The sequence below is a fragment of the Gallinula chloropus genome (assembly GCF_964237585.1).
Source record: "Gallinula chloropus genome assembly, chromosome: 8".
Lineage (NCBI taxonomy): Eukaryota > Metazoa > Chordata > Aves > Gruiformes > Rallidae > Gallinula > Gallinula chloropus.
The window spans coordinates 19,176,489-19,197,493 of record NC_140093.1 but is presented as its reverse complement, the minus strand read 5'-3'; the positions used below and the strand labels follow the sequence as shown (position 1 = coordinate 19,197,493).

Sequence of the window (21,005 nt, the reverse complement as noted above, 5' to 3'; positions counted from 1 at the left end):
TGCTCCTGTGGTTGCCTTCAGGGTCCTTGGCTCTGCATCTCAGCAACTTTCCCCCTGTCACATCGGAATCCTACACGATTGCCCTCAAATAACCAGGTAACATGGTCAATTCCCACTCTTTACCAACTGCTGTGTGCTTTCTTCCAACAGATGTAAATGAGTGCTCCGCTGAGAACGGTGGCTGTCACAACCAGTGCTGTAACACCATTGGCAGCTACCATTGTAAATGTCCAGCTGGCCAGAAACTGGAGGAAGATGGAAAATCATGCAGAGGTAATGCTTTGCACTGTGTCTACCTGTTATTAAGAAATCAGAAAAGACACTGGAAAGGAAGAGGAAATGCTAGCTTTTATCTGCAGCCAGCTGAAAAGCGTATACTCAGAGTTTTCAAGGGTGCAGATCTTCTCATGTCTGGATTATGAAGATGTAACTGTAAGAATACTTCAAAGGGTTGGGGGTGTTTTCTTTTTTTGAAAAAAAAAAATGTTATCACTTAACCTGGATTGACTGTGTCGTGTTCTGATTATGGAATTTCCATCACCAATTTAAAAACCTGGAGAAAGTGTGCATGCTTGATAACATTTCAACTGTCTCTAAAACAAAATGGTTCTTATCAGAGGATACACATACATTTTTGCATTTCAATCACAATTCCACAGCTAGAGATTAACCGAATAAAAAAGGATTTAAAGCCACATGCTACGTAAACCCATTTGTCGTCTTCCTAAGGGAAATGTAAGTCTGGTTAGTGCAGTATGGGGTAAAATTTGTTCTTATGCAAAAAGCTTGACTTTGTGTGGAAGCAAAACATCATGAAAGCTTATGCTAGAACACATAATGAATAATAGCTAGACTTCTTAAAGATGCACTGGTAGACACAGAGTGGGTGTAAGTAAACAAGCCCCTCTGATGTGCTGACCTACAGTCGCTACGTGTTTTTGCATCGTCAGATGCAAAAGGTAGAGGAGATCAGGTGTAAAGTGGCCAAGGTGTACTGTATTACAGGTCAGAGCTGTTCCTTTTTGAACTCTCCTCTTAAGTAATGAGTGTTTGCTGACATATGATCTTGTGTCTGCTGGCTGTGTGCCTGGATTGCACCCTCGATTGCATTTCATTGTTGCAGTAAGTATATCATTGATGCTTTCTGATTATCTCAAGATGAAAGGTGCTAGGTAGGTATTACCATCTTTTCAGAGGAAACCATCTTCTCTGGCTTTTCCTGTTGTATAGTGTCTCATAAATTCCTTTCTTCCAGGATTTCATTTTACTGTTTTCCTTCAGCTCCACAAAAAAAGAAAAAATAATTCTTAGCTGTGGTCATATTCTTAATCCTACTTTATAATTTTTTGGCTGCGCTCCCATTTTCACTAGAAGATTGTAGAATTATTTTCCACAGCAAGCTATCATTTGATATCCAGCTTGACAGTGTAAATAAGCTGTAGATGGTTATTTTGGTTTGATTGAAGTTTTTCATTATGGTCCTCCAAGCTTTCCTGTTGGCCTTTTGAGAGCTCGAGGCAGAAATCCTATGCATGATTCACAGATTCCTGCTATTTCACCTTAGGCTTCTCCATCCCCTTTTGGGGACTACTTGGTAATGAGCCCGTGAACCAGTGCATAGCTCAGTATGTTGATGACCATGTACTGCTTTCAGGTCTGATTGTAATCCCAAATTGCTTAGCGTGCTGGGGTCCCACTTCCATTAAAATAGTTTTGTATTAATAAGTCAGTTAAATTAGTGTTGTGTTAATAAGTTAGTGTTCCTTCTGCACAGATCTGCTGTTCTTAAAATATGCTTCGAAGTCTAGTATGTTGGTTATCCTTAAAACCTCAAACAGAGCGTATTTGAATCTTTACTACACTTTATCTAAACAGTTATAGGAGCATTGCATTGTTGGCCATTTTGAAGCTGCATTTTGAAATCTGCAGGCAAACAAGGAAGTGTACCATAAGTGGAAGCTCTTGAGTCATAGAACAACGTGAACATAGCGGTGACACTAAAGACAACAGGGGTAATGGTTTTAAGCTAGAAAAGGGGAGATTTACGTTGGACAATAGTAAAAAATTCTTCAATATGAGGGTGGTGGATCACTGGCACAGGTTGCCCAGAGAGGTGGTGGAGGCCCCATCAGGTCAGGCTAGATGGGGCTCTGAGCAACCTGATGTAGTGAAGATGTCCCTGCTCACTGCAGGGGGATGGGACTATATGGGCTTTAAAGTCCCTTCCAATCTTACCCATTCTATGATTCTATATAGCTACATTGACTGGCAAGACAGCTTCAGTCAAATTCTAGCCATCAGTTGTTACAGTATAAGTAGGTTCGTTCCTACATATGGAAAGAGAGCTTCCAGACAAAACTGTGTGTTGCTGGAAGGTGCTGGTCTTTCAAGATGTGACACTGAATTGGTGCTTTATTGATGCAGCTCAAAGGGGTCATTTTGTAGACAAGAGTAAAACAGGTTTTCATCCAGCGTTTTTGGAGGAATAAGGCTCATGGTTGTTCTGGGTAGTTACATTCTTTTTTTATAGCATCCTTGTGCTTTATGTTACCCCTTAGTCTAAACTCGAGCATTAAATAGATGTGTTCTATTGTTCTGCTCCCATTATGCGTCTCATGGTTGATTTTATTTCACTGGTGACTGACATGATCAATCGGTGTGCAGGGTTGTTTGGGTTTTTTTTATGAGCCAAGGTAAAAATACAGCGTATCGTTAGAAAAGAGCTGTGGAAATCGTAGAGATTTTATTCAGTGAGTCATTATCAGTGTGAAGATTGATCCTGTTGTTCAGAAACAAAACAGAGCATCCTTCTGATGAAAAGGAAAGATGTTGTCAGGGAAGAACTGTATTTAAAAAGAAATAAATATGGTTTTAGCCATTTGTAGCTGTTTAATACTAAAGAAGAGAAAGTGGATAAAAATTCACTAATCCAACAACATAATGAAGTATACTGCTGATTTGATCAATAGTAGCTGGGGGGGGGGGGGGGGGTGTTGAGCAATTTTAGGAGACCCAAGGGCCTAATTTCACAGTTAGAAAGAGCTGAGGATGCTCAGCATCTCTGTCTCGTAGGGTGTCAAGGTGTCTGCATTACATGAGGCATAATGAATATGAAGAAGACAACAGCATAAAATAGGCAAGAGAAACTTAAACTTCATTATGGCGAAGAGCATGGACTCGACTTTCCCTTTCTTGAGTGGTTCTTCAGCTGGGGAAGGGGATGGAGGAGTACAGCCTAGGTTGCCCCACGCTGTGGATGGTCGGTGCCCTCTCCAAGGCCTATAAAGGGTCTTTTCTAACTAACTGAAGGCTCTTATAGCAGGAGATATCATTTGGATTTAGTTACTTCAGCGAGGACTACTTCCATCAAGAGGTAAGCTGTAGTACAGTGAAGGCATGTGCATCTGCATTGGAATGCCAGGCAGAGCAGTGAACTGATTAGCCTTTCACAAGTAATTATCTCCATGTTGTACTGCAGATTTTACTCCTCAGTGTTCATGGACAGAGCTTCAGTTCTGTTATTTGACAGAGAAATGTTTTCTGGCAGATAGTCATGTAGACATTACAGATTCTGACATAAAGCTCATGCTTACCTCTCACTCTTCATGTGTCTGATGGAAATTAATGATGGAAAAGGATTTGGATGTAAATCACTGCACAAATAGCACAGCAAATTCACATTTGACATTTATTAGTATATGACTGGCCTGATTCTGTGCCCTGCACATCCGTACTGGCATTCAGTGTTTATGGGGCAGACTGGTTTGTGTCCCTGGGTCAACTTGCTCAGAAAATTGTAATTTCATCTGAGTAAGGGAGAGGAAACATGGGGATGTGTGCACGTAGTACCTTTTTACTTGTTAAGCAGAGGTACCACAGGCAACTTATGTCAATGACAAACCTACTTTGAACATCACAAAAAGCAGAAATGATATTTTCTGAACATAAACACCATTTTAAAGCACAATTACTGGCACAAGTTGAGATCTGTAAGAGACGCTGAAGCTACAGCCACCAAAGTGTGTTTTCACACATGAATAAGCTCCAGAGGTCCAATAAAAAAAGTCATGACCTTATGTTAACCTTCTCTGGTAAACTGTCCTTTCTTATTTGTATTATTGTGCTCTCAGTCTGTCAAGGCAAGTGAAGGAAGTTAGAGGCGAATGAAGTCCTGTAATTAGCTGTTGATGAAAAGAAGCTTTTATTTTACTGATTAGAGTAATACTGGAATCATGGCAACCCCATTCCCAGGGGTTTCCATCAAACCTTGGAGCCCTGGCTTGTCTCCTGACCTTTGCCAGAGGGACTTTGAGAGCGGCTGGCTCTAGAGCCAGTGTGTGACTTTGCAAGGCCACCGCTGTTTTCCCTGGTAATGTAATAGTCACTGGTGTCACTGATTCAGCAGTCAGAGGGGATTTAGGTTTTCCCAGGTCAGAGGGGAACTCTCAAACGCTGTTGCCTCAGAGGAGTGAATAGCTGTACTAAAAGGAATGCTAAGGGATTTATCCCAGAGAAAGAAAATGTATATTAAAATGACCTCAGCATTTATTTAGGCTGCAAGGCTTCAGGTGTCAGTCTTAACTTATTCTTATCAAATTCTGGGGAGTTTTGCCAAAGAGCCATGGACAAGCTGATTCTGCATTTGGACTGTTTTCTTTGCCCAACCAATCAATGCACCGTGCATCTGCTACATCCTGTTAAAAACCTGAAGGACCTAATACTACAGACCTCTAGGGAAAAGTCGAGGAAGTTTTTTGTCTAGTTTTTTAAGATGCATTTAATTTTTTAATAAAAGAAGATAAATTAGTTGATTGGATGGATTCAAAATGCTTTTCCATCTCGGAAAATTGCATTTGACTGGTAACGCTATGGCATGCCACCACACAGAGTTGTATTCAGGAGGGCTTCAATTGAAGGAGAATAAGGAAAATCATTTATATTTGACAAAAAGGAAAATATGCCAGTTCTGCTTACAGGTGCAACAGGTACCATTCCACATGAACTCAAATCTTGGAACGGTGGAGTGAAGGCAGTCCTAGGTGAGATGAAGCCACCCAGCTGCCTTCATCTTTCTCTATTTCAGATCTTTGTCATGAGATACAGAAGTAAAACCAGCTGCAGGAATTGTATAACAATTATTTAATTATTTGTCATGGAATTACTCTGCCTACATAATGTCCACCTGGAGAATTAGGGGAATGGACAACTCCACTGTGTGACCAGAACAGACCCTGGGTGAACAGTCTCAGTAACTAAGATATTTGAATGTACTGGGATTTTTTACAGGAAAAGGAAGAGCAAAAGAAAAAGAATTGTGAGAGAAAAGAGGACAAAACCTAATTTCTGGTATTTTCAACCCTGTTGTTAGGTGGTCTCAGGTATGGTGAGACTCCAACACGGGTTCTTGTAGCTGAGTCAGAAAACTCCTACTATTTGTGTTTCCAAATATAAAACAAATCCATGAAGCACTCTGTCAGAGGCCAGGGAATAAACATTTTCATCTCTGTTAGTTTGTACATCCATAATACTGGTAGACATTTGATCATTTGAAGTGCATTTAACAAGCAGCAATACCTGGTTTTACATTTAAATATTGTTTATTTATGGTTGCTCCTAACTGTCAAATTAGTATCGTTAGTCACAAATAAAAAGCATAATTACTGCTTTTAATTTCAGGTCCCAGTCAATAAAAATCAAGGGTTCTTTTACTCTTATAAAAGGGAAAACATTAACTAAGATTAAGGATTAATTGTGCATTTTAAATGCTATTTAGCAGTATGCAGTCAGACTTCCGTGGCTTTCTGGAGACTATTGAATTTCAACAGGAGAACAGCATGATTTCCGTGTGTGGCTGCAGAGAAGGTCTGGGTAGAAACTTTCCTAAGCCTTCCATGGCTATATTTGCAAACCTTATTGGGAATTTATTTATAGTCTTTTGAAAATTCCCTGTTTTCATTTCAATTCAGTTTCACACTGGGGGCATGCAAACCTTCTCAACCTTGTTAAAATGTCTCATATACTCCACTCTGCAAAATCAGAGTAATTTTAGGTCTGACCTGTTTCTTTTCAGTCCAGGCACATCACTTGGACCAGAAACAGACATTTTCAACCTATTCTTTGAGCACTTATGTGGCAAGCTTAGCTGACAAAAGCATCTGATGCTCTGATAGTTGATTTAATTTTGAATTTGAATTGTACTTGTTTAAATATTTTTTGATTCATGTTTGACTGTCGCTGAAGTCTCCGTGCTCACAGGCTGAACAAAGACGGCCGTGAGCTAAACCATGTTATTTCTCACATCTGAGAGCCCTCAGGGTAGATGAACCAACAGTTGTGACAGCTTCCTCCAAAGGGAGTATCGCCACGGAAGAGTGAGCAGGTTGATCTGGATGCCGAGTTTGTTGACTGTCACTGAGGACAGGCGCAGCCCGTTTTCAGTCACGTTTTAAGCAGAAGTTCTATGCAGACCAGTTGGGTAGTGCCCAGTGTCGATAGCAATATCCCAATCCGGCACTCTGAAGCAACAGCTGAAGGTGTCCTATCTGTGTTTGCAGCCTGGGCTCTCTGGACAGGCTGGGACCACTTCTATTTCAAGAATTCAGTGATTATTTCAAGATATTCTTCGTAAATCTTTTTTTTTCCACAAAGGAAAACAATAATCTCCTTATCTCATGAATGTGTTTTTTTATATAGACTTTCCCCTTTGACTGTTTAATTCAATGTTTCAATAGCAGCCTTTTTGCATAAACAAACCCCACAACTGGCTTAATGTTTAGGTTACATAAGGATTGCACAGGGTTGGGTGTAGCACAGCCTTGCGAGGTGTCGTATGTTCCCTGCTGCACATAATCTGCTGTTTTCCAAAGCAGTGTGATTCTTAAAAAGTATGGTATTATTCATAAACCACAGAAAACTGGCACCCTGGTCTGCATTTCAGTTATCAGATGAATTATTGATCGCTGATCTGACGTGAACTGAAAGGGAAAAAAGGTTTCTAGATGCCCCAGGCCTCCCAGGTAGCAACAAATGAAGAGGCCCATCTCTACGGCGTCTGCTGTCCTGGTCCATATGGCGCTTGAAAGCTCACTGTGCGTCACTGCTGATTATAGACTCAGCACATGGACTGCTTTCTCAAGGCTTCCAGCTCCCATGTCTTCCTCTGGGAGCTGAAAAGCCTCCCATGGGCTCTACCAGCTGGAAGGAGATGCTGAGAACCATAACTTGGTATTATCTTTGGAAAGGAGAGGTTGTGTAAAGAGCAAGGAGAAAGACAGGTTGTGTAAAGAGCAAGGAGAACGACAGTCATCATCTTCCCAGGTTGTGTGTGATGCTGGGTCTTGGCAGCTTGGGTGGAAAGCTGGGCAGGACCAAACGTACCACCCTGAAAAGTATGTTTTGTCCCTACTGCTCGACGTGTAAAGCTTGTATCGGTCAGCTCTTGACAATGAAAACATTGAATGTTGGGAAATATTATAGTATTTGCTACACCACTGAGGGTTTTAATGGGGCTTAATTAATGCAAGAGCTTTGAATAGTCAGACAAACATTACTAGATAACTATGCGAAAGGACTATTATTGTCCAGGAAAAATATAATATTTAGAAATAACCTGACAAAAATGATAGAGTTCAGTACAAATATGTTTTGAGATGTTTCTAGGGCTCTGATTAGTTTATATTAGCTAGTTTCTAGCATTTATGACTACCTCTGAAAGGCAGGTTATGGAGAATGTTAACATTCCACTGGGCTGATTGACAATAATTAGTTTATTTTAAAGGAAAGGAAAGAAGCATCGTATTGTTGCAGCTGACTAATGTGAATTAAAAGCTAGGTAATCTTTTCTGCAATTACAGAGATACAATGATTGCTGTTGTCAGAGAAGAAAATACAGCCGTACTTTTAAGAATCATTGTGTAGGAAGAGCTTTGCAAGCCTGAAATTGAAGCTCTGGTCATGGTCTCCAAAATTATGGTTAGTAGTAATTTTATGCAGAAGCAAGACTTTTGAATACTTAAATTATAGCTTGTTTGTGGCAAGGTATTTACCAGCAAATATAAGCATCTTATAAACAGCACATGAGTCATCGTGGTGTTTCATTTTGAGCGCATCGAAAATGTAAATTGCAACTGAATTACTCTTGTGTAGAGGCAAGGCTTAGAAACCTTCAATTCATACTTTAAATGGAAATTGTGAAAGAAGAAATGTGTACATTTGCCTTTCAGAGGAGAGCATTGTGCAGGGTAACTACTGCTTTTTCTGTAGCTTTGCCTATGGGCTGAGTAAACAAGGGCAGATACAGAGGTAGGAAGAAAGAAGTACAACTCCAGAGAGGTGGTTATGTTCCTCTTCAGAAGCATTTAATGCTAGTCTTTACTGAGACAGCTAACAGAAACCCCTTTCTTTATTGAAACGCTGGTGGATTTTATGAGCCATCTGATACATCCTTAAAAAGCTCTAAAACAATTTGTGATAAAATCTAAACCAAACAGAAATCTGTGAGCTTCTCTGTTCAAAGCGTTGGCCCAAAGGAAGCGATCCAGACATGACTGTCAGCAAGATAGCAACTGCTGGGAGGGCTACAGTTCGTTATTAAAAGATCAGTAGCTTGATCAACATCATATTGGATTACTCAAACTTCAATTACGTGAGTACCTGAGGGCTTTAACTGGGATTTATTAGAAGACAAACTTGAAATAAACCTGCTGTTGTTGCATGCTGGATCTTTGAAAGACCCACCTGAGAACCTTAATAGTTGCTGTCGCAACAGAGAGTCACTGTCAGACAAGGAGTTCAAAAGCAAGTAATAAAGATGGAGACATCAAGTGATTAGCTTGACGTAATTTTTAATTTCAGTAAGAGGGAGCGGGGAAGAAAGAGAATCTTCTGTGCTTGGCGATGTTATTCATTAGGATCCATCTCTGGAAGTTGGTGTGGACAGGTATGGAACAGGCCAATGTCACTTCTGCCTTTTCACAGATGAATCTCTGCAGTGTTGTGACTAATATGCCATAAAGAAGCAGAGCAAGAAAATTGTATTGCTGATCAGCCTGGAGTTGTGATATCTCCAGCTGGGGATTGGCGCTTGTGGAGGCCTCTTGAGGAAACGCCATGTGACCTCATGGTGAGACACCAGCAATGTCAGCAAGCCAGTTTTACAGAAATGGAGTGGGTTGGTTGTGCTGTGATCTCGTGTAGGTGAGATCAGCAGGGAGATGAAGCTTGGTGGCTGAATGATGGGATTGTTTTTCCTCACTGTTTTCCTTGTCCCGCAGAGTCTTGTCTGTGCAGGAGCACTGAGAGCACTGCAAGTGTGTCACATGTGGAATGACACAGTTCTGACTGGTGATTGCCCCTCCCAAACCAATTAATACCAAGGTGGGCTTATGTTCCAGTCAGTTTGAGAGACAAGTCTATCCATGTGACATCTTACAGCTTTTTACCAGCCCAAGTAGGACACTTGTCACAAGTAATGTTCATGTTTCTGACTAGCAGATCGTACGTACTGGAAACTGGAAACATCAGATTATGAAGGTATTTACATGATTATCATTTGCTCTTGCATATTTTAACTACGGTGCGTGGAAAAGACATTTCTCTGTGTGTCCTGCTGTAGAAAAGGCACTGAGCTCAGCAAGTGGGCATTAATATTGCTGCTAACAAAAACCAGATGTTCTCATCAGATCAGTTATTTCTCTCCTTTTATTCCATAACAGTTTTTTCAAACTGTCATATCCTGCTGAGAGAAGATGCTGATGGCCCAGCATATAAACCTCCTTGGTACGTCTCAGATTTGAAGCTGTGCAAGGAGTTTGGGCTGTATCATGCTGTCGCTTATTAAGTGCATCTCCTTGTAGAGATGCTGCCCTCCTTTGGCACCCCTCCTGCCTCCCAGCATGGCCTAACTGAATTGTGCCAAGGAATTGTGTTTAAAAATTGATAGCCCCCAAAAATGAACTTTCCTTCTGTTGTTACACCCTGTGTCAGAAGAACTGGCATGAGTGTTATGGTGAAGCTCCTGATGGTAGTGGTCTCAAAGCCTCTTTCTTAAGCAGAAATTACAGAAAACTTTGATTACTGTGTTTCTGCTCCCGTGGCTGCAGTGCACAGGCAAAACATCCTTTTCCAGCTTTGCTGCTTACACCTTTCCTGCAGGAAGCAGTAAAATTAATGAGGCTGTTTGCTTCAGTATATAAATGCTCTTAAAGATCTGAAGCTTGGTGTTTAACTGGGATTGTTGTTGTTCAGCTTGTACTCCCTGTCATTTCATGTGGTCATCCCCTTATCCTGGCACCAGTTTTCCACTGAGAGTCCATCTGTGTGGGTGTCACCATGTTGCCTAAATATCTATTGGTATAACCCCACCGCGGGGGCTGGTAACTCCATCAGTCTTCCTTTTCAGTTTTACTTTGCTGACGTGCTCTGTGCTACTCCGAGATTCAGAAACGGATCCTTCTTTTTTTGTTTGAGCAGACAAAAATGTGTGGATCTGCTTTGTGAAAAATGGGAAAAAGCATTTCTGCATGGCTGTGGGAAAAGGTCGTGGTGTTGTCGGGGGTTGGTCCATGAAATGACCATGTTCCTTACTTAATTCTTGCAAATTATCTGGCACAAATAATTGGTTAAAACTCATATATATATGTATATGCATGTGTATATATTTAATGAAGAATGCCTTGAAACTCTAATTAGGGCTGCTTGACTCCAAAGCAGTTTACATATCACAGGCTTACACAGCTATCAAACAGATGCTTCTCCTTTTTTTCATTCAACTGACATTTTCATTTTCTCTGCATATTTTGAGGACTGAGCAGTGATGTGTTTTGACTCCTGAGGCTACAGACGATATCAAAATGAGGATTAGAAATGAAGCTTTACCTGTCAATTAAGTTGTTAAGCTTGTCCTCCACAGCATCTACACTTTCAAATGGCCTGTTTATTGAATTTGAAATAGTTTTCATTCCTGACCTTGTTTAAATTGAATGGACAGTTCTAATTATAATCTTCAGAGTTTTCAGCTGCAGCATATGGTTTGCATATAGAGTCGTGGATGAGGGGCTCTTGTCTGTTTATTGAGCTAAACCACTGTTAAATATCTCAGGAGAGATTGGCACGTCAGGCATTGAAAGGAAGCAGAAACCGGCTGTACAGATACGGACCGTTATTGTGTTTTCAAATCTCTCTGTCCAGGAGATCTGCTCTTGAGGGACGTCTGAGGAATGAGCTGTGATTGTGGGACCCAACCGTTGGTGAGGATCAAGTTGGTGCTTTGAATGGTTGCATTGTGCCAGTCTGTGTGTGAAAATGATCTCTCTATATATGCATACATATATCTTTAAAGTGTCTTAAAGCATCTTTTTTCCTCATAAAATTCTTCCCCCAACCCCACCATGAATTGAAAGTACCAGGATCTTTGGCAAGTCAATGCTATTCTTCGAAATCATCTGTGGCCCCCTCTAGCAGAGTTGCGTGACATCTCACCGCAATTTTTTCATCTACTTATTCTCCAACAAGGCCAATGACAAATCAGGAAGTTAAATACGGGTCTTTAGACTTCACTGTGTGGATTGTCCCTTTCAGTGCTTATCGAAGTCTTCTCCCCAAAAGCTGGTTGTAGGACATGTGTGCTGGAAGCAGCTCTCTGCCTTTCCTGCTCCGGTGTCCTGGTTGTGTCTGGGTTAGAGGGCCAATGAGAGGGTGGGGGACACCTGGGAAGCTGGGAGAGGACACTGCCAGGACAACTGGCCCAAGGGATGTTCTATAGCATGGGATATCATGCTCTGTATACACCTTGGGGTTGGCTGGGAGGAACTAGCTCAGCATTGGTTCTGGGTGGTGAGTGATTGTGCTGTGCACAACTTGCTTTTTATATTCTTTTTTTTATCATCATCGTCACCCTCTTTTGTTCTACTGAACTGTCTTTATCTCAACCCAAAATTTGTACCTTTTTCTTTTCGATTCTCTCCCCCAGTATGAACACAACATAGCTAGGTGGTTGCTTTAGCTGCATGCCTGGTTAAACCTCAACATCCATGTGCCTCCCCACAAAGACATGCCTCAGAGGTGCCTCTGTCCTCTTCCCTCCTTGAAAACAGTCATTGGGAAATGCATCTCCCTACAGACCTGGGCATAAACATGTATTACCTAACACAGTCCCGTGGATGACTCTCTGTTCAGCGTTTTCAGTGCTGCAGTCCCTCTCCTTTGGTGTTCTCAGTATAAAGACAGATAAACCGAGGGTGAGAGAGGGGAAACACCACTTAGACCCAGGTAGAAGTCATTGTAGCTACTTGGAAAATACCTGAAATCGAGGGTAAGGTACCAACTACGGGGAAGAAGATTCCTATCTACGGTGTGATTGGATCGCTGAGGAGGTCTAAAGGGAGGTGTCAGACAGACAGCGAAGGCAGTACACACACATACAGGCAAAAAACAGCTTTGGGTATTTTTAATGCTATGGCTTTTCAGGGGAAGGTAAATAACCAGCTGACTCAGAAGGGCTGTTCTGTGCATGGCTAATTGGGCAGCCTTGCTGAAATAGGTGCTGGTTAAAGCTGCTTTGTCCTTAATCCTGGGCAAAGAAGAAACGTAGTAGAAAACTGACTGCTCTAACAAGGGTCCTCTTTCATTGTCTGTTCCCAGGGACTAAATTGGGTAAGGAATCTCTTAACCATGCCTTTTAACCACTCTCTTATCAGACGTGACATGCTCCTTTCAGTGTGGTTTGCTGAATCTATTCTATTAATTAATTTTGTTGTAGCAGGCTTGCCTCAGACACCTGTGACTTACTGAAATTCAAGTAAGCTTCAGCAGCAATTGGAGCTAACCTGGCTGACTTTGAATGGGAGCAGACAATGGATGCTCATATATTCCATCGGAGGGGCCAGGAAAGGGCAGAAACAAATAGCTGAGGAGCAAAAATAAAAGCCTAGGAGCGCTAACAGTTCAAAATGACCCAGCTGGCTCTGCAGGAGCACATTCATCTATGCTGAAAGCTGTTTCACGAAGGTGTTTTAACATCAGGTTCGAGTAGACCACTCAAAAGAGCTTGCAGCATATTTATGTTTTCTTTGTGAGGCATAAAAAAGCCCTAGACTTGGGGTTTTGCAATTTAAAATCTCGCAGCTAGCAAAAACTGCCCTTTACCTCTTTGCTGCTCAGTTTAGTTCACAGAAACATGAATACAATTCTTATTAATGTGAACAGAGATTCTGATTTTTCTTGTTGAATTTTAGGCTTTGTTTTTTAGACCAGGCTTTAGACTTGCATTTTTCTTCCTAGAGTCAATGCTTATGTCAGACTTCCTTTATTGTGGGGAAATAAAAATGGATAAATATTTTTCTAGCAACAGGAATTTCAAAACACTGCCAATCAAACTTTCAACCCCTGAAAAATGCGTTAGTGTTAGTAAAGCAGGAGAGAGACCCTTGTTAAAGCTTCTGCGGCAAGAACGAATTATGTCATGCTTAATAGTGGGATATTTGTCAGTGGGTTTGCACTGGCTATCAAGTTAAAGGCATTTTTGAAACTCAAGACTTGGGGAGACTGATTTAAAGGAAGCTGTGAGTCAAATCTGTGGCAAATGTATCTCCTTACAGCAATAGCTGACCTTATCTTGTTTCACTTTTATAAAATAATTTCTAACTTTTGGGATCAGCCTATAAATGGCGGAGAACCAACCTTGTTCTCCTTCCTTCTCAAGTATATAAATTATTTCCTTTAGAAACATACTAAATTAATGTGTAAGATCTACCATGTAAATTAGTGGGGAAAGCCTGTATGATATTTTCACTTTATAACTCATGTGAGGCTTAAACATCCTTTGGAATCTATACAAGAGACTAATCAGAGTGCCGTTCCAAATAGCAGAAGGGAAAGTGCTGTCGTACGTCTCTGTTGATTTCAAATAAGGTGCTAAATGGCAAACAATTCGGGGGTTCTCGTGGCAGCTGTACTAAAAGGTCTGCAGTTGAAGAGACTAGGAGAGCAAGTTGGGGTGGGGGGTGAGGTTTTTGTCCATTTGTTTCTGAATAAATATTTGAGTTGAACTTTTTATCCACTAGCGGTGACTTTAAATAGAGCCACTTAAGGTTTCTCATTGGGGTTCTTTACATAAGATCCCATCTTCCCATTCCCGCTTCTCCATCATCACTGTTACTGACAGTTTAATCCTCATGATATTGTGTGGGGACCAGCAACCCACAGAGCAACTTGGGTAGAGGAGAGAATCTTATGATAAAACTCCAGAAAGTACTGTGCTTCCTCCTTCTGGTTATGATTTTTTAATAAATTATTACTAAAATTATTTTTTAATTATTATCTTGACTTTAAAACCATCAACAGAAACTATTCTCCAGGTAGATGCAAGTTGGGTTTTGTTTCCCTTCTTCTGCTGGTTGCATCCTTTCTGCAGCGAGCTGGAGGGATTATGGTCACTGTGAAACGAGGACGTGTGTACATCATTCATTCCAACATTACATAGTATTTGGTAAAAAGGGTGTAGTTTTGCTTCTGTGGAAGTCATTTGGGCCAGATCCGCAGATGGTGGTGTGGTGGTTTGGGTCCCTACGTGCACTTTGTTGTTAGTAAAGCGCTGTGGGTAATCACGTACCCAGAACATGGTGCTTCTATCATTTCCCAGCGAGGTGGAAATGTTCTCAATCCATATATCTCAGGCGTTTGTTGCGTGAGTGATGCTCATGACCATTTGGTCTCTGCTTCTCTTTCTGTTTTCTTTACTTACCAAAGTGAAGTGATGTTGCCAAAACTAAAAAGAAAACCCCAAAACCTAAAAAAATGAAATAATAATCCTCAAATGATGAGATGGACACTGTCTGGTTCTGGACAGTGAAGAGGATTTTTTTTTCTCTTGCCTACAACTTGCAAACAACTGGCTTCAAACAGGTGTCAATCTGTGCATATTTTTACAGTTAAAGGGGAGAAAGCCTGCTCGTTCACCACCCAGCAGAAATGCTACTGGCTCCATGGAGCCAGCTGAGAGGTGAGCCTTGCCTGGCCAGTCTCTGCGGGCTTAGACCTCACAGGATGCTCTTGGCAGACCTCAGAAACACAAAGAGCTAAAAAAGCTTCACATCCCAGTGGCTAAAATACATCTTAGAAATGCATGGGTTGTCTTTTGGCTTTATATGACAGACCGTGAGGTTATTCCTGCCAGCTGGTGCCCAGTGAAAAGCTGGTAAATGGGGACACAATCCCTCCATGTCCTGGGGTTACGTGCTACATATGGACAGAGATGCTGCTGCTAGGGAATCCCACTGAAATGAATTTCTCTTTAAGTCTTTCACAGGTGAGGAGGGGAGGGTATTTGAATCCTGGCTCTGCTTTATCCACCTGGCAACATAATCCCCTTGGCAAGATAGCCCTGGGACAGCACACAGCTCTCATTTCACATCTTGCCTCTCGACTCCACGGATTGCTCTCACTGTTCTGTGGGAGTGTGGTTGCTTTCATCACAGTCTGCCTTGTGATAAGCAAGCCATAAATGGCTTGAAATTGGGGTTATTCAGATAAGCGTCCTAAATTGTAACTGGAAAGTTGAGCATGTAGGTGTTTCAGTTAGATCTGTGGTGGAAACATCTAAATTTAATTATAGTCTATTGTTGAACAGATACAATCTTCCATAATCCCTCAATATTCTAGAAGTACAGTGGAGTGACTTTATGTTTATAGAATATTTTAAATGTTTTTATAGTTTCATAGTTCTGGAATAGTTTCATATTTCCATTGCTATTTCCATACAGAAAAAGAAACGGATACTTCTGTACCTGTAACAGCATAGCTGTTCTTTTCATAGAGTCAGAGAACAGTTTAGGTTGGAAGGGATCTAAGAGATCAACAAGCCCCACCCCCTGCCACCAGCAGGGACAGCTCTCTCCACACCAGGCTGCTCAAGGCCCCATCCAACCTGGCCTTGAACACCTCCAGGAAAGAGCAGCCAACACCTCCCTGGAGAACCTGTGCCAGTGTCTCACAACCACTCTCACAGTGAAGAATTTCTTCCTAATGTCAATCTAAATCTACTCCCTTTCAATTTAAAACCATTCTTCTCGTCCTATCACTACCTGCCCTTTTAAAATGTCCCTCCCTAGCTTTCTTGGAGCCCACCCTGTTTTCCTGGTGTACATGTCCTTTACTACTATGCAAGTGAAATATCAAAACCCAAATAGGTCCCCTTGTAAAACTTTGAAGTGTACTTCAAGCATTTAGATCAGCGTCTCCTTTGCGGACTGCTCTCCAGACAAAATATTTAGGGCATTTTTCTTCTGTAACTGGGGGCAAAGTTATTTCCTGGCCTTGAGATGCAGGAGATGTTGAAAGGTGACTGCACATCACGTTTTTCTTGATTATATCTGTACTACGTGAAAGAATCTTTCAGCATAAAATCCCTAAAATACCCATCTTGGGGAGGAAGCCTGAGACTAGAAGGGATTCTCTGTCATCAAACTTGCCGCTGGCATGGCATCATGGGAAGGCAGAGGTGGAGTTGTGTGGCAGGCTCGTTGATCTAATCTCTGGTTTTCCCCCAGTTACTGCAGGGAGTCTCAGGGTGGAGTTGGGTACAGCTTGTATATGCAAGTATTTCAGAGGGGTTTATTTTTCATCTCATTATATTGCCTTTTAGCGATGTGATTGCCTTAAGGTCTTTTGGGGTGTGCCAGCAGGGGGTAACACTGGTGCAAGAAGAGCTGCTGGGTGCAGAGCTGCCCTGTTAATCAACTCACTCCTTTAAATGTACTTGGAAATTAACAAATACAGCTAGCTCCAAGCTCCAGACTCTTTTTTTCCTCCTTTGGAAGCGCTGATATCCTAACTTAAAACTGTATTTGGTATATTAGAGAAATTCTGCAACTGATTGTAGCCTATAAAATTAATATATTGAAGCCCAGTATTTGAGTTTATTGAGATATAAATACTAGAACGTGATGTACTATATAGTTCAGCTGCTTCCTTGTTCTATTTTTTCTGAGCCTTTCTGCTTATTTTATTTCTGTGATACTCAAGACAAATAGTTTCCTGGGTTTGATTTCCTCCTGGCGTTTTCCAGCAGGCTATTTCTTAACAGTATAGAATTCACCAAGGTGAATAACATTTTCTGTTTACTGTTTACATTAAAAAAAGCAAACCTTCTGTTTAAAAAAAAGCATATTCCAGATGTCTCCAGGCAGTAGGAAATGTATGTAAGTATACAGTCCAATAAAACAGCAAATATAGCAGAAAGATTAAAAAGTGGCACATGTTAGCAAGTGGTCTGAATTTAAACACTAGTCAGCACCAGGGCTTTGTTTTAGGTGAGTGAAATGCACATGTGAAGTATTAAAATTTAACTTTATAAATGAATTTCCTTAGGCCCAGGATGTTTTGCCTTTCCATGTTGTGCCTTTCCAAGTCGTCTTCAAAAATTTCCTCATGCATTTAATTTTTATTAGATTTTCTAAAACAGAATAAATGTAAAAGTATATTTTAAAAAACCCAACCCAAACCATGAAATCTAAATCCAAAGCAGATCTATCAACAGCAAAATATGAAACTCTGGCTCTTTGTTCCTCAAGAGCAATATGGGAGGAGAATAAAACCCTCTTTAAGCTGCTGTGTTCTACTTTAGTGCTGGACCCCTACCTGCAGCAGCAATTTCAGACTTGCCTCTCGTGTCAGCCACTCTTATTTCTTTAGATCCCCTCATCCACATCCTCTGGGGTGTGCTTGGGTGGGTAAATCCCTTAGATGATTTGAGAACTTGATCTAAGGAGCAGTTAAGTCAATGGGAGTTGTTAATGGTGGGTTCTTTATGGGTGTCTATTGCAGGAGGGAGGTTTGGTGTTGGTGAGAAGAGAATGTCTTTGGCAGTCAGGATAATTTGGTACCAGCATCACTCCTGGGTGAGATGGAGGTGGAGTTGCTATTGCCGGCTGTTAAGGAAAGGACAGACAGACTACCAAGTCAAATTTTGGTAGGGCATGGACTAACTGACCCTTATTTCCTGTGAATTCTGCATTGATTTTTAGAGCAATGGTGTCAGTATGTCAATCAAATGCTATAAAACATCCCCATGTTGTTGAAAATATGCGGAAACTGCTTATGTGGGGCTTTTGGAAATGCAGTGTTGTGGATCTGTTTGAAAATCTCGTGTGTTCATTTAAACTATTTGTGGTATTTTTGGTCCACCATTATCCATAATTTTCAAGCTTGTTTAATGCTAATTCTTTCTTCATTTGAAGGACTGTAATTCCCTAAAATGGGAAATATGGGAAGATACGTGCTTAGGTTCAGAAAAGGTGTCATTAGGGAATCATACATTTTCAGGGAGGTCATCCGAGAAGATGATTTGGAAAGCTCAGGTAAACATGATGAAACCCAAGGGACAAGAGTCACAAGAAATGTGGCACAAACCCATCATTCCTTTCAAATTTGATGCCCAGGCTCTCTGTCTACTTGGTGATTGAAAAGGTAATGTTGATTGAGAGCTTGTCTTGCATGGCTTTTTTCCCATTTATGTTAGTTGTACGTGCTTGTAGCCTTAAGATCAGCTGCTAGTACGAAAACTTCAAGCAGCAGCTTTTTGCAAGAACCAAATGTTTGGCCAGTGGTACCTACAAGCTGAGATGTGTTACTTTACCCTAATGCTTTCCCTGTATTTTTCTCTTGGCCCATGGGAGACAGCTGGATCATGGATCACTCAAACAAGGACTTCAGAAGAAGTGACCACAGAGGCTGCAGGAACTTTGAAAAACACGATAAAATTTCAATTTTCTTTGCTCATTGACAGCACAGAAGCGAAGTAAACAACCCCTCATCTGAGAGTCGTGGTTGCATTATTGATGAACTACATGCCATCCAGGAGAACCATGGTATATCTTTGCTGGACTGTCTTGTAATTCTCATCATCTGCTTTCCTTCTCTAGATGTGGATGAGTGTGCCGTGGTGAACGGCGGCTGCCAGCAAGACTGTGTCAACACCCATGGCTCCTTCCACTGCCAGTGTGGGGCAGGATACAGGCTCCATGCTGATGGGCGCACTTGCATAGGTAAGTAAACATTAACAAGCACTTCACGTCCTTCAAGGTGTGTTTTTTCTCTGCTAAACCTGACTTTGGTAAGCACAAAGGTTCATAGACTTCCCCAGGACAAGTTTTGACAAATTCACAAAGGATATCATTATCCCTTCCAGTTCACACAGCTTGCAAGAATTCATGTGTATCCAAATTTGCTTTTGTTATTCTACTTTTCTGGAGGAACAAAGCAGTGCTGGGGTCCCACGTATCTGTCGTGCAGCCTTGTGAAAATTCCTTTTGTTTTTCTTCAGGCAGCAAAGAAATAGGGGGCCTTAATTTCCAATTCTGACCATTTTTAATTTGTGTCACGTTCCCCCTGCATCTTCCAGACCTGTCCTGGGGTTTTCTATCTCCATTGCTCTTCCCTGTTCTTAGTAGTTTTGTCTATTTTTGCTGAAGAGGTAGAAAAAGCAGACAGTGAAACTTCCTTCCCATGAGTGCCCTGGAGAACGCTGCACTTCTGACCAAGCAGTCCCAAAGTGCAGTTTGTGTCTTTAATGATGAAGACAAAACAAAAGATTGTGGTTGCCCCCATGAAGTTGGTTTTAACCTAGAGTAGGTGCGCGTCTCCATCAGCCTGTGCAGGCTGGGACCCCATGATCTTTCATATGTGGTAGCAGGAGTAGAGGTAGGAGAGGATATCATTAGCCGGGTTGAGAGGGGAGATAACGAAGTAAAATCTCTGCGGCTGTGTTACAGTGAGCAGAGCAGAAAATCCCCTTGGGACAATCCAGAGCAGAGGGCAAACTTTTGAATTATTGAGATACACTTGAGAATAGGGTGCTCGGGGACTGGGAGCTCTAAAAGGCTAATGAAATATTTAAGTATGCACTCAGAGGTCTTCCCTGGTTTTCAGAGAGCGCATAAAGAGAAGGAACCCTACCACCTTGTTAGTTTCTTAGGTAGAACAATAACACTGAGTTGTCTGCTTGGGTCTGGTTTACATATTAGTTATTAGGCACAGTGAGAAGTACTCATGGGGTGGGCTGACAACTCTCTTCCCAGGCATATTGCATGAATGTTTAGTTTGTACTAATCCTTTTAGCTCATGTGGGAGGTGCCCTTGCATGTGAAGCTGAGAGCATTGAGCACTTCTGGGATTCTCCTTGTGCTGTGGGCTGGTAATTAGGGTGCTATAGATTTGCAAAAACTTCTTGTTCCCGAGCCCTTTGATCCCTTCCTCCATCTATATCATTCTTTAAGCAGCTGCACTGCTCCTGTACATCAAGAGTACATCTTAATCCACTGCAGTCCTGTTGGTACCATCTCCTTTACACCCAATACCGAATTTCCTTTGCTGAGCCAGCAGAACCCATGCTGTACTCTTCCTGGCACACCCAAGCAACAGACAACACGTGAAAGCTGATGTAACAAAAGAAGTCACAAATCAGACTGATTGCTTTCCTTTAAATGAGTTTTGAAGCTCCTGCATTGAAGAACTTGAGTTCGTGAATGCCTGCTTGTTGATGTCCCCTCTCTGCTGACGTTAGGTGTAGAGCGTGGGCTGGCTGCAAGTCTTGGCAACTGCTCTGCTAATCTGAACAGTGCTCCCAGGTGTACTGACAGACATCTCTTGGTCAGAATAATCCCATTCCAAGAAACAGACCTTAGAAAACAGTAGGAAGAGGGTAGATGCAATCCCAAAGGCTACACCCTGGTTTTGCAGTTTCGGGTGGGAAGGCAGTGATTTACAGCACGGAGTTACCCGCATCTGAACGAGAGCACCATGGGGCTCAGCAGTTCAGCCCGTGATACAGTGCCCGTTTACGTGCTTGTGGAGAGAATTAGCAGCTCTTCCCTTAAAAACAACCCTGTATTTCTTAGGTTGGACTCTGAACCCTGAAACAAGAGAGGCAGAGTTAATCCTGCACGTTGCTAATAAGAATAACAACAACAATAAACACACGGTCCTTTTATTTTTTATTTTGTATTTAAATC

At 41.6% G+C, this 21,005-nt stretch overlaps 1 protein-coding gene across 1 annotated transcript in view; it reads left to right on the top strand.

The window, feature by feature from the left end:
- Positions 1-21,005, top strand: part of LOC311194588 (uncharacterized protein) — a gene marked incomplete at both ends in the record, with an annotated part of 195,044 nt that overhangs the window by 109,679 nt on the left and 64,360 nt on the right. Inside the window, 2 exons of the mRNA XM_084267733.1 lie at positions 151-273; positions 18,918-19,040. Coding sequence (XP_084123859.1) covers positions 151-273; positions 18,918-19,040 — 246 coding nt within the window. The remainder of the gene's footprint in view (positions 1-150; positions 274-18,917; positions 19,041-21,005) is intronic.